Here is a 14,448-nt window from a genome sequence, read left to right on the forward strand (position 1 = left end):
CTATAATCCTTTATATATTACAAAGGCAAATCCTTTACGCCCCATTCCTCTCTCTGCTTTTCCACTTTCACACAAAAAGTGACGGAAATACAATGATTCATTTCTGTTACCTGTCTCGTTTTTTTTATCCATGCCAAGCGTATGTTATGGCTGTATGGCGTAATGTTGGAAACCTGAGTTTCTCTCTGAGCATTGGTATATTGTTCAGATGGACAATTTATGACAACATGGCTTCTTGTCTGCTAAACTCATCGACATAGATCTGAAACACAAAATCCTGCTTTAGTAATCACATACAGAATACACTGTGTAGAATACATTTATTAACAAGTAAATAAGGCATTTTTAAAGTGAATATCGTATAAAAAATATAGCTGTTGGTACATTTCTATCAGGAAATCTTGTTTCACTTACACATCAAGTGAATACACTAGGATGAGATAGTGAGGGCAGTTTTGAAGATGTCCTGTAGAGTTTTTAAGAGATGGTCCCTGCTTCTTTGTATAGTTTGAGCATGTGAGCAATGCACCAAAGTAGCAATGAATGCAACAGCAAATAAGAAGCCTGCAAGCGCTTGATCATGATGTAAACAATGCACAATTTAAATGACTGTTTTCAAATTCGGCTTCGAAAATGTTTTATGAGGAAGAAAATTATTTAGAAAACTCTTTTGTTAGACTTCAAGGACACACAATGTGCTTTGGTGAAAAGCAATAAATGAACACAGACCTTTGTTTGCAAGACAATTCCACAGGGCCTGTAAACCAGTCTTTTATACAGCTTTTATATGGAAATAGATCATCAAATTATTTGTTTTAAACCTTTGGCACGGTCTGAGATATCACATTACAGTAATAAATAACATGTATTCCTTTTATAAAAACATAATAAATATCAATAAGTTAATAAATTCAAGATTTCATAAATACATTTCATATGTGTATAACTTTTTCCATGTAACATACGTGCTATACAATAGACAGAACGAGTCTGCTGAATCATCCATTGTGTCTGACTGATTTCAGTCCAGAAAGTATAGGTAGAGTATCCATGGAAACATTTAAAATCACACTGAACATATTAGCAATGTGAGGTGTGAACTGTGAAGGAAATTGGGATATTTGGATTAAGCAACGAAGCGGATCCTTGCTTTGAGGTTAAAACTGTAAACTCCTTTCCTTCTTTATTCCTTTACTGTTGGACTGGATTCGACCACAAGTAATGTCTGGAAGTCTCCTTACAGTGGGAAAAACAGAAGAAAAAACACTCAACATCAACTTCAAAATGGGAGGGTATGTTAAACTACACAACACCTGACACCAGCTCCCTACACACAGCCACACTTCCTGGCAGAGTGCTTCCTCACGATGTGGTACACCAGGTTGTCGTCCAAAAACGAGAGGTCATCATCAAACGATATTGGCCGACAGCAGGTCTGTGGGGGCGTGTCCTTAGGAGGAAGCCTCCTGTTGTGAGCGAGGTTATAAAGGATTTTGTCATAGTTTGTCTCAGACTTCCTGCAGGGTCCGGAGCAGTACCTGAATATCATTTCCTCGCTGGAGCTGTAACCCAGCCCAAGGTCTGTCACATTGAGGTGGATCTGTTTGAGCACACAGCCCTGTCCTCGTCTGTTACCTCCCTTTACCTTCCCTCCTGTCTCCCCTCCTCTAGCTCTTCCTCTTCTTCCTCCACTCTGCTGGCTTGTCCCCTTCTTCCTTTCCCTCCTGAGTCGAGTCCTGCTGCTCAGGTCTTCTTCGGAGGGGGAAGAGGTAGGGGAGGAGGTAGATGAGGACACAGTGGATGAGGAGGAACGACGTATTTTACTGATGGTCCCTTTGATTAAATCCACCATGTCCTTAAACTCATTTGTAGGGTACTCCTCCATGGTGTCTGAAACACATTAAGACAAATGGTACTCTTACAAGGGCAGCAAGCACATTATTGTTTCACTCATCATCTGGCTATTGAACAGATGTTGAGAGGAATTTAATTTGAACTGACTGCCAAGTTACAAATGTTTTTATTTATGAACCAGACTGTTGAGTGCTTCATTAAAGAAACAGAAGCCACTCTTATAAGATATACCACTAGTTACAATTGTGGATTTACTGAAATTAAATTGACAACTATTGTCATTTACAACATAACATTGTATAAACAAAACAATTATTTGAAAAATGAATAATTGATCTATTGAAAAAGAATCGTTTCTTGCCAACCTACATAACACAATTGAATTATCTCCAAAACCAACTCTTGTTACGGCCTACCCAGTGTTAAAGGTATAAAGAAAGTAATACCACCACAACCCAAGAGCTCTGGTGCCCCTTTCACACCAGCGCTTTTTCAGCTCCGGCTCGGAGCTGGAGCTAGAAAAGCACCGGTTTTTCCTGTTCACACCGCAGCGGCGCCGGCTCACTTCCAGCTCCAAAAAATTGTCGGTCTAGAGCAGGGGTGGCCAACCCGCGGCTCTCGAGCCGCATGCGGCTCTTTGCCTAGTTTCATGCGGCTCTTCAGTTCATATCGAATTTTATATGTGTGAGTTTGGGGGAGAGACACTGACTCCTGACCAGTAGCGTGGCGTGGGAAAAAAATTAGGGGAAGCCAATAATACGTCCTTTCTTTTGGGTCGGGGGTGTGGTGGTCAATGTAATAACGTAACCAGATGAGTGATTACAGCACCCGGTATCAGTTTACACACATTTGTATCAGATGCAGGACTTACACACGCCTGTTATCTAACCGACAGGTCCGCACGCACTCTCCAGCCCAAACTCTAATAAGCATTCACAAACTTAATCAGGAGACATTTAACGTCCGATTCACTCCTTTTTTCCTCGCTGTACACAGCTCCAGTTTGGGCATTGGCCTGTCATCAGATTGTATTTGGTGTTGCTGCTGTAGCGGAAGTTTAGTACAATTATTTTGATGAAATACTCCAAATCTCCACCCTCCATAATTGCACTTGCTTCAGTTGCTTGCTACTTTCTAACGGCGGTGAGAGTGGTGCAGTGACGCTATCTATCTTCTATCGATTAGATTTATGATTAGAAAATTATAAAAGTAGGGTAGACATGTGGATATTATCCGACTGAACAAAACTTGCATTTATCTAACAGGTTCGTTTTCCACTGACCTTATTTCGAGCTATTTTCCTAAATCCTATGGAGAAATCCCATAGCTTTTTTGTCGAGGGACACCGAGCGCAGCTTACTTCCGGATTTTAGTATGCGTCACTGCAACACTATGCGATTTGATTGGATTGTGAGGCAAGGGAAGCCAGCCGCCTCTGGCTTCCCTTGGCATGGCCCTGACTAATCACAGGTTGGCAGGGGCATCACGTGAGCCTCATCTGATTGGTCAATCCCTCCATTTGTTTTCACCAAGGGAAGCCAAATTCGGCTGGCCTCCTCTCGCAACAGTGAGTGCAATCTACTGTTTCACCATAACATCTAGAGGGGCGCTGTTTGTTTCACTCTTTGTAAAATACTCAATGAGAATGGGGGAGACGGGCCGGCAGTAACACACAGCAAAGGAGAATTATCGAAACAAAACAAAGTGTTTTTATTTATTTATTTAAATTATAACAATCCGAAAAAACAGGGGAAGCCTGGCTTCCCTTGGCCTCCGGGAGAAAACGCCACTGCTCCTGACTAGTGTTGCATAGTGTACCAATACTTGAAAGGTACCGCAATACCCTGCCGTTAAAAACGGTACGATTCCTGCGTTTCATTAGTATCGGTACTTTAAGAATGACGGAGAAAAGTACTCCGGTGAGAAAGCGCTGTTTTAATAAGAGCCGTGTGTGTTCAGCGCTCTGCTCTGCTCTGCTTCTGCTCTGCACTGCAGCCCTGCCTGCAGCCCCTCCCTTCTCAAGCACGCTCTAAGTCCCTCCCCTCTCTCATGCAGGTGCTAGCTGCCAGAGCATGTGAGAAAACGAGAAGCATGGCTGCAAGTGGGAGTGCAACTGCCGCTGCGCCTCGGCCTGTCTGTAAGCAGGGGCGGATCTAGACAAATATTCATGGGGTGGCAAGAGGGTGGCAGGAGATTTTGAGGGGTGGCATCCCCTGACAGAAGTATATGCTGATTTAAATCGCAATCATATCAATCAATTAGGGGTGTAACGGTACCCGTACTGAAATTATTCGGTACGGGCCCTTCGGTTCGGTACACGTGTGTACCGAACGAATATAGCGTTAAACGTAAAAATATTGAGAACATGAACAACTTTCTGGAAGTAATCTCAGGTATATATCATAGAGCGACCAAGTAATTTCATTGGACGAGAGGCATACTATGAGAGCTGGTCACAGGGATGCGTTCAAATGTAGTCAGTAATTTGAGGAACTGTCGAAATGGCGAACGCAGATAAAGTGGAGCTGAAAATCCTACAGCATCATTGAAGTCTCCGGTTTGGGAACATTTTGGTTTCACAGTTACGTACAAGGATGACGGACAAAGACAGGTGGACCGAACCAAAGCTGTTTGTCGGTATTGTTCAACTAACATTGGTTACGCGGCTGGCAATACATCACACTCATTTGAAAAGGCATCACCCGAATGTGAATATCACCGGTACCAAAAGAAAAAAGACTGAAGTGCAAACCCAACTCCCACAAGCATGTAAGCCTCCACCACTCGCAAAGAGTTCAGACCGAGCCAAAGCTATTACAAACGCCAAATATCCTTATGTTGCCATGCTAGCAAAGCGCTACCTGGCTGTGCTACCTCTGTCCCTAGAGAGGGTGTTCTCCACAGCAGGAGACATTGTTAGTGCCAGCAGATCTGCCATTTCAGCAAGCAATGTGGACAAGTTAATCTTTCTTTAAACAACATGAAAATACAATGACAAGCAAGTCCTAATGTCAAGCTGGCTGCTTAGGTACTATACAGTTCAAATACAGATTATTTCAGTTCATCGAAATGCTGCACCTTAATGTTTATTTTACTATATGTTGTATTTATTTGAATACATTAGTCACAGTTTAATAATAATAAAAAAATGTTTTTAATGTTTTGTGATCATTTTTTCTGCTGTACCGAACCGAACCGTGACCTACAAACGAGGTACGTACCGAACCGAAATGTTTGTGAACCGTTACACCCCTACAATCAATGTTAACTTGGAAAGCCACAATATTCATATTTTAACTCAATCACATAGGTGATATTATTGTGGCACATCAGTAAAGCCTTACATATAAGGTGGCAGATGTAATTTAATGAATTTTAACTGAACAATAACTGAATGAGTTTGTCTCACTCTTAGACCAGCAGGGGTACCAAATATATGCAGACTGCTGCAATAAGTACATTAATTAACTGTCTCATCGATGTTTGTCTGAATGAATATGATACTATTAACAATCATATTATTCCTATCAGCTGTATAAATAAATAATAAATAATAATAATAATAGATTTAATTTGTTAGCGCTTTTACAGGTGCTCAAAGACGCTTTACAGATATAGTGAAGAACTGTTATGATTCACATATTCATTTATTATTGAATAAACTATATTTATTTTTTGGAGGAGTTAATGATGAATGTTCATCAAGATGCTTGCTCACCCTCCTTCAAATTTGAAAAACAAGTAATTATATCATTATTGATATACAGTTACAACCTTGACTTTACATCAGAAAGAACAAACATTAAAGAAGTGACTAACTGCATCAGTTAGGGTTAAAAAACGTGTATTCAGATAAAACATCGCTGCAGTTATTATCCAGTGGAAGGTCCTTACCTACTGGCCTAGTTCAATCAAAGTGGTTACTTTCTGTTGGCTGGGCAGTGTAGTTTCACACACCGTCTTATTTTACTTTTTCAGGACTTAAAATTGTTTTTTGGGGGCAGACCCCCTCAAAGAAAAAAATATATACACGCATACAAGGTCATCATCTTAACAGTTTGTTATTCTCATCGAGTCATCCGTGAGCAGAGCATCAAGTTGGCATGTCTATTACAGCTGAATGCGGCGATTCCTATCTTGTTCAGCAAAACGCCTCACAAATGTATTAAGATCAACAGCTGTAGTGCGTTTTGATTCAAGCTGAGTACAGCCAAACTCTGTCAGTGTAGACCGCAAATACCTCATTCCTTCAGTCTACTTGAGTCCGAAAGGCTTCTCGTTTTGCGCCGTCCCGTTCAAATGAATTCGCCACCAATCATATTTCCACTCTCGCGCCAGGACCGGGGGAGGGGTTACATGACGTGAATCTTGTGCTGCATTCACTTGCACTCGGACATTAGAGACTTTCTCTCATAAATGTCCGATGAGCAACAACTTTTCTTTCAAAACAAAGATGCCAACTGGGGTGGCAGCTGGGGTGGCAAGGCTATTGTTTAGGGTGGCAGTTGCCACCCCATGCCACCCCGGTAGATCCGCCCCTGTCTGTAAGACATGTATTCATTTTATTTAACACGAATTCTTGTCATTTATTTTATTTATTGTTCTCATTGTTTAAAAGTTTGTGTTATGGTTATGGTTCTGGTGTGAAATAAAGCACAATAATTACATTTAAGACTGTTTCCCTTTTTTTAAGAAAAGTATCGAAAAAGAATCGGAATCGCAATTCTTGACTTGGTATCGAAACCAAAATGTTGGTACCGTGACAACACTAGCTACTCCTGACAGTTAAACCTGATATTTAGTCGGTCTGTTAAGTATCGAATGCTGATCATTCTGACGTAATTTGGCCGGTCAAAGTGGTTTGGGCTCGGATAAAATCGCTCCGTTACTTTCGTCCCGTGTTACTTTCGTCCCGTGTTACTTTCGTCCCGTGTTACTTTCGTCCCGGCTCTCCCTATGTGTGTATGTGTGGTGTCAGTATGAGAGGATGCCAGCGCGTCTAATTTTGATGTGGCCCAAGAGCCAATCACAATAATACCTGCGATGCAGTGAACCAATCACCTTTGAGGGGGGAAAACCCTATTGTTGTTTAAACATTATCCAGTGTTTCCCCTACCATTGTCTTGGAGGGGCGCTGCACCCCGCCAACGGAGCCCCGCGCACCCCCTGAAATTCAAGGTGTTTAAAAAAAAAATATATAGCACCAAATTGCAAATAATCTATAACTACTGTCACTTTTCACATTGAACATGTGCTCTTTTATTAAATAAACTAAACGCTTTCATTTCAATTTGTGAGTTTAGTGTTTTTGACCCTAAGAAACACTGATGCATTAATCAATAACAATAATCCACAGCTCCTCTCTGCTCCAGAGGTTTTAAAAATATATATCCCAATGCCACAAAAATGCATCAGTGACGTGGTTGAAATCTTGTCTCCAGAAAACAAAAACTGAAACAAGCGGTATCAGTGTGTTTGATGTGGCTCTTTGCAGTAACATAGAAAAAATGTGGCTCTTAACCTCTGACTGGTTGGCCACCCCTGGTCTAGAGGCAAGAGCTTCGGAGCTAAGAGGTGGCGTCGCTTACGTCTCTCTTACGTCGAGGCGTGCAGGACACTAAACCCACCTCCCCTGAACATGGGTCGACTGTCATGCCTGCCTACAAGCAGTAGTGCTTATAAACACACTTTATAAAGTCAGGCAACACTAACCAGGCTTCGTGTGATTCTGTTTATTTGTACCTTACTTTGACCATCCGTTCACTGTTATTGATCATTGTGGAGAGGCAGACGTGTTGTTTTGTATTATAGCAGCTATCGGATGGAATCAATACATGGGCTGCACAGGTTGTCGTGTCCGACTATCACAAGTAGAATCATAATAAAAATACGCCGGTAAAATGTGCCTGTAGAAAACGGTTTATGCCACAATAGGATAGCAATTGCAAGTAGTCAGTTTAGCTTCGGTTGCTATGCTAACATAACCCATTTTATACCAGAGAAACTTTCATAACAGCGTTGTGATACCAAACAGCGTCAATTCAGAATGACACACATTCACTTAGGCTAAGGGGAACTGGGGATATGTATCAGCTGCTTGTGTGAGTCGGACAGTGAATACTTTAGAGCGGCCGCTGCAGTGTGAGCTAACCGGGAGCTAACGGAGGAGAATAAACTCCCGTGGAAGAGCAGCCAACACTGCAGCGGTCGGTAAATGCTGCAGAAACACATTAATAAACAATGAACCACGGCACTCTGGAGAAAAGTATAAGGTTGGAGAAGTCGTTATTCAATTTATTCTGGCTTCGTGTGATTAAAAGCAACACGATCATCGACCCGACGCAGTTCCCCATTGTTGTTGTTGTGAGCACCGTAATGCCGTTGGGGAGCAAATCAGCGATGTAAACGGTGACGTCATGACGCAGCAAAGGCAGCACCAGTCGGGTGCTGGGCGGTGTGAACAGAGCGGGAGCAGAAAATGGAAACCGGAGCTGAACCAGAAAAGCTCTAGCTCGGAGCTAGAAAGGGAAAAGCGCTGGTGCGAAAGCCGCATGAATGTGGCAGTCCTAAGGTTGGAGACAATAATGGGACACCATAAAACAGGTTTAAAAGCTGAACCAGGCACCATAAATATGTACAAATAAAATATGTGTAAATATTGATTATTCTCTGAAGTGTAATTCAGTCAAATCAGTTTCACATGTTTTGAATTGAACAGTTCAACAGTTTTTTAAAGTAGCCTATTTTTTGTTATGGAAAATAAAAATAATTCAAGACCGAGCATGCCTGCTGGAGGCTAATCTTATTGTGTTTTTTGGCACTTTGGGCACTCCATACATAAACCACACGCTCTTACTTGTTTCTCCTTCAGCCAGCGTACTTTCCCAGTCCGCTGTACCCGCCTCAGCAAGGCTCATTCCCGGGGAAGCGAGAGACAGGCGGCCCTGAATCGGCGGGAGCTCCAGGGGACTGTCGGCGGCGCGCCCTCTCCTCTCGGTGGAAGAGGACTGTGGTCGGCTCCGGAGCAGACGGCTGGCGTGCACGGCGCTCAGCAGTATCAAACAAGTGATCAGGCTATCCCATAACTTCATTGTCCAGCTCAGTCTGACAGGAGGACATGGCGCGAGGAAAAATCAACAGGTATCATCTGGCAAATGTGATGAACAACATGTTGTATACGTTTGAGAGGAACATGTGGGGCGCACTCATCGGCTCGGCCGGGTTCCTGCCACTGAAAAGGCTGAAGATAAACGTGTTCGTGCCAGCGCACTGTAAACTGCACGCGATCCCTCACATGCCAGTTGGCAAACGGTGTGCAGCGTGGCGCAATATCCAAGGAGGCACGAAACCAGAGGCAGAAGCACAAAGCAAAGACTTCCCGTGAAGTTGTAAGCAAATCCAACGACGCTTATAAGAAACACATTACTCCCAGTTTACAGTCTACAGGTTTCCACTTAGCGGTTCCTGTTGGTTTCTATTGTCACTACACTCATCCCCTCTCATCATCAGTCCTGACTGAGCCGTGAGCAAAAGGAGAGGCTGGGCAGAGGTGGTGACGTCTGAGGGTCCATCCTCTGCTTCTTCCAGTCCCCACCCATGCAGAGTACACAGAGGGATGGGTCCAGGTTAATGGCTTCAACTTCCACTTCCAGTATTGGTAATGGAATAGGGGTTTTGTTATGAAAGAGGCTCAGTCTGTCCACTCAGAGAGAAGTTTCACACTTTCCACTGAATACTGCAGATTCCGTGCCCTGCTTTTGGTGTTAAATTGATACTGGATGGGAAATGTGTTTCTTATCAGCCAGTCAAAACATACTGAATTGTGTTATAACCACAGTTATTATTATTACATGTTACTTGTTAGACGCTTTTATCCAAAGCGACTTACATACTCAATACTGTGGACAATCCCCACAGGATCAATTTGGGGTGAAGTGTTTTGCCCAGGGACACAACGACATGCTGACTGCAGTGGGGTTTGAACCTGTGACCCCCTGATCCCCCTGATCCGATCACCAACGCACTAATCCACTGCGCCACACGCCTCCACATTGTGCATCAAAGCACGCTTTTTTATAGTTAATGAACACATGCCATTTAATCAAGGGACAAACAATGGTGTGAATTATCTAAGGTGAAAGTATATTCTTTGTTCAATTTATATTTGAAGCAACATGTCAAGAACAACTTGCTTAAAAGATTAATAATAACCCGTTTAAAGACATACATGGTGTTAATATCAGTGGAATTGGCAAAATTCTTCACATGTGTTTTGCGAGTGATCCTGTTAAACAAATTAAACAACTCCAAACTTCCCTTGGAAACTCAAGCTGTAAACCAGCCATTGTGGGTGTCAAAATGAAAGTCAGAACTTCACTTTACACCAAGCTGCAAATGGAAGCACATCATGGTCTCAACCCGACAACAGTGTCCTGCATTATTTAGTGAAAGAATAGGAGGCTGTAATGCAAATGTTATTTTCTTATTTATTCATTGTGACAGATCTTCTTATAATCTAATAATTGAAATTAGACAGGCTACAAGGCACACATCTCTTTGTGTTTAATAATCGAGACCAGAGCAATTATGAGTGGAAGTAATTGAGTTTATGTGCCTAATACTGCATATAAACTAAACAAATGTAAAGTTGTTTCGTGTGGCATTAACTTGTTCCATAGTGCAAGTGTCAGTCGTCAGGGCACTATGTAAGTGGCAAAAAATGAGGTTAAAGGCGGGATATGCTTGTAGAGAAAAGTAATCCATAGAGTACAGTGGGGCAGAAGAGAAAACTCAAACGAGAAGGAACAGAAACAGTGTTATGGGATTTGTTTCTATCTCTATAAACAAGGCTTAATGTGTCAAATGCTCTTTTTCCAGGATTTGTTAAAAGTTGTTTATTTTATTTTAGTCATCACAGTAGAACTTACTCACACAGCTGTATTGCTTTAATACTTCAAGGTAGATCAGGGTAAGCACAACACATATGATATGTACGATTTATATGATTATGTATACCACGTGATAATATTTGATTGAAAGTCCAGATGTAAACAACATCCAGTTCTGTTCTAATGGAGATAACCAAGCTCAATTTAATGATCAAGTGCTAGGATACTTTGAATTCCTGCTAACATTTTAAAATCCACCCTCTCTCTTCTTCCGCAGTGCTATTTGTGGATAACATGTGCTGCTGTTCCGTTGCAGACAAACCAGACAAATCTTTCCAGGAAGAAGAGAAATGTCACTGTTTTCTCTCCAGCTGCACTGAATAAGGCTGTTTTCTCTAAGGTAGTTTAACTTTACAAGATTGATTTGAAATACAAACAGTATGTCCGCATGTGTGTGTACAGTACATGTAAATGTATAAACACACATGCACTCATGCACCCTTAAAGTGTTGTGTTTGGAAATTAATCATGTTCATGTCAGTGGATGTTAGCCACACTGTATTGTAATCACCTCACCACACAGAACATGCAAAAACCATTTGAGCATCCATGTATTCTGTAACTGACAAGTCGTACAGAATAACAGTTTTCTTCCACTTCTGTTTTTAAAAGTTCGACTACTAATCACTCAGAAGAGGCTATCCTTTCCCCTGACCCACTATAACTGAATGGAAATATCTCATCCTCAAGCAATTAGACCCTCACAAGCAGAAAATACACCAAACAGATGTCCATTCTACTTCTTGCAAGGCATGAGCGGCTAACCGGGGGCTGAACTGCAATTGAATCTGTCAGCCATTTATGGGGCTCAGTTTTACTCACATGAAGAAGGGTTAATTGCACAGGTCATTTCACCCGTCATTATCGGCCAGCATGAATCTGCATCCCCCAGAGCGACTCATGTGAAGAGGGGAGTTGACAGCTGTAATAGACGTCTGATTTGGGACACTGCTGCTGGTGCAGAAATTAGCAGGGGAAAAAATGAATATCCTAAATTTCCAAGCTGTTTTTCGGGGTTGGTGATAATATCCTGTGTTCTGTTTTCTACATTAATACGTGTTTAATCTCATACTTACAGTGGAATGTGTTTTCTCTTTAGAAGCATGGCCCATTTGGTCCAGACTGAAATGTCTCAACTGCTTTTAGATGGATTGCAATGGAAATCAGTACAGACATTCATGTTCCCAAGAGGATGAACTGTAGTGAGTGAGGATAACCTGACTTTACCTCTAGCATCACAAGCAGGTCACATTCTTCCCTTATACAGAGAAATATCTTCCCAGGCAATTAATAATTGATTTGGTCATCCCATAAGTTCCCGTACGATAATGAGTCTAATGCCCCGGCCACACGAGGACGAAAACGGCCGTTTGCGTTACTGTTTAGTGTCATATAGACCATTCGGCCATACGAGGACGACCGAATACGGCACTAAACGACTGAGGAAACGATAACGGGTCCCAAGGTGGATAGAACGGCATACGCAACGCTCTGGGGGGTCCAACGGCTCTGTGTGTACGCCCTCTACGATCATTTTCTGATAATGATGAGGCAATAGCCCCACCTCTCCCCACCTTTGCTGCTCACCCCCGCGTCAAAGTAAACTGCACACTGAATTCAGATTATTTATCTTTCTCTCAATATGGACATAAACGCGAGTGAAGTCTAATCTGACAGGACGGAGACACGCAGCTCTGCTCACCTGCAGCTCTTCCCGCCGTGATGCAGCGGTGAACGGAGTAAAACACACACTTCAAGTCAGATCATCACCCTTAGCTATTTTATTTATTACCTCTCAAACTACCTAAACTAGTTATAAATATGTTTATTTTTACTGTCGGCCGAGTCACTCATTACTGGATCAGCTGCTGCATGAAACAGCGACACTGGCGCGCTGTCCGAAGAGAGGGAGGAAAAAGAGAGGCTCCATGTATTTTATTATTATATTATATAGAGTCGTTATTCATTTGTTTTAAATCTCAATAAATAACAAAGAAGACCTTTGACCGGCACTTTTATAATTTTGTCGGAAGATTTAAACTTTAATACACGTTGACTGGCGAAAAACTCTGCCCGGTTCCCTCGGCCCCAACAGAATAAACAGAAGGGCAACCATGACAACCATGCTTCTTCGCTGCTTTTGTGGAGGAAGTTACAGCGCCACGTACAGGCTCCTGCATATGTACTGCAGCTTCTCCAGCGGTTGGAGCTAAACGGAGCGGTCTCGTGTGGGCAGACACCATCCGGATAACTATTGCGTGTGGACGGAAGCTTGTTTGCGATTGCGTTTGCGTTCATCCTATGCGTTTAGCCGTTTTCGTCCTCGTGTGGCCGGGGTCTAAAGTTTATGTTTTTGACAAAAATGTCTAAATAGATATTAAAATAATTGCCTCAAAATGTGGTACTCGCATTTATGAATCTGATTGATTTATGGCTCGAATTTTTCAAAACCACAAACATTCTAGTCATCTTCAGCTTTTTGTGGTTAGCACAATCATTTGTGTAAGACATGTTAAAAGGCACAGTGGTAAACATTAACCAGCTAAACATCAGAATGTAAACATTGTCATCATAAGCAGTACAGCTTAAAGGTTAAAGCACTGGTGTGTTTGATTAAGGCCTCAGTGAGCCACTAGCGTGTCTTTAGACTTTTAGTCTTCTTTTATGCTAGGGAGATTTATATCAGTTTATTAATTTTCCCTGCAGCTGCCAGGGGTTATGGCTTGGTTGGGGCAGGAAAACTGCTTACATTAACCCCAAAGTGAACTCTAAATGGTCAACTCATATTAATTTAATTCAGGATGTGAAACTTTCAATTCTAAATTAAGATTTAGAATTTAAAGTTACCCAAAAAATAGAAAATTACCATAAATGATCAACTAGTTATGAGCAAATCAACTTGTCATTAACCTTGATGGACTTAACTCGTAAGGGCCGATTGTCGAACCTCAGATTGAGGAGGAACAATGCGGATTCCGTCCTGGTCGTGGAACGACGGATCAGCTTTTTACTCTCGCAAGGATCCTGGAGGGGGCCTGGGAGTACGCTTATCCGGTCTACATGTGTTTTGTAGACTTGGAGAAGGCGTATGACCGAGTTCCCAGGGAGTTACTGTGGGAGGTGCTGCGGGAGTATGGGGTGAGGGGGTCTCTACTCAGGGCCATCCAATCTCTGTACTCCCAAAGCGAGAGCTGTGTCCGGGTCCTCGGCAGTAAGTCGGACCCATTTCCGGTGAGGGTTGGCCTCCGCCAGGGCTGCGCTTTGTCACCAATCCTGTTTGTAATATACATGGATCGGATTTCGAGGCGTAGTCATGGGGGAGGGGGTCTGCAGTTCGGTGGACTAAGGATTGCACCACTGCTTTTTGCAGATGATGTGGTTCTAATGGCTTCATCTGTCCTGCGACCTTCAGCACTCACTGGATCGGTTCGCAACCGAGAGTGAAGCGGCTGGGATGAGGATCAGCACCTCCAAATCTGAGGCCATGGTTCTCAGCAGGAAACCGATGGATTGTCCACTCCAAGTAGGGAATGAGTCCTTACCCCAAGTGAAAGAGTTCAAGTATCTCGGGGTCTTGTTCTCGAGACACACACACACACACACACACACACACACACACACACACACACACACACACACACACACA

General features: G+C 42.6%; 2 protein-coding genes across 2 annotated transcripts in view; one reads left to right on the forward strand and one right to left on the reverse strand.

Annotated features, from left to right (window-relative positions):
- Positions 1-228: 228 nt before the first annotated feature.
- Positions 229-9,255, reverse strand: LOC117558658 (glial cell line-derived neurotrophic factor-like). The gene is made up of 2 exons (XM_034234981.1): positions 8,711-9,255; positions 229-1,890 (listed from the first exon to the last, which is right to left on the reverse strand). The coding sequence occupies exons 1-2, from the start codon at positions 8,943-8,945 to the stop codon at positions 1,328-1,330; spliced, it is 798 nt and encodes a 265-aa protein (XP_034090872.1). The 5' UTR covers positions 8,946-9,255; the 3' UTR covers positions 229-1,327.
- A 1,807-nt stretch (positions 9,256-11,062) lies between these two features.
- Positions 11,063-14,448, forward strand: part of LOC117558647 (pikachurin) — a 31,089-nt gene continuing 27,703 nt past the window's right edge. The window contains exon 1 of the mRNA XM_034234963.1: positions 11,063-11,142. The gene's annotated coding sequence lies outside the window, so the exon portion shown is untranslated. The remainder of the gene's footprint in view (positions 11,143-14,448) is intronic.

Source organism: Gymnodraco acuticeps, unplaced genomic scaffold, assembly GCF_902827175.1.
Source record: "Gymnodraco acuticeps unplaced genomic scaffold, fGymAcu1.1, whole genome shotgun sequence".
Lineage (NCBI taxonomy): Eukaryota > Metazoa > Chordata > Actinopteri > Perciformes > Bathydraconidae > Gymnodraco > Gymnodraco acuticeps.

Bases quoted from the DNA above. Each gene is read 5' to 3' on its own strand.
- LOC117558658 (XM_034234981.1), bottom strand. From the start codon at position 8,945: ATGAAGTTATGGGATAGCCTGATCACTTGTTTGATACTGCTGAGCGCC. The intron at 1,891-8,710 runs GTAAGAGCGTGT...AATGTGTTTCAG, and splicing joins GCTGGCTGAAGGAGAAACAA to ACACCATGGAGGAGTACCCT.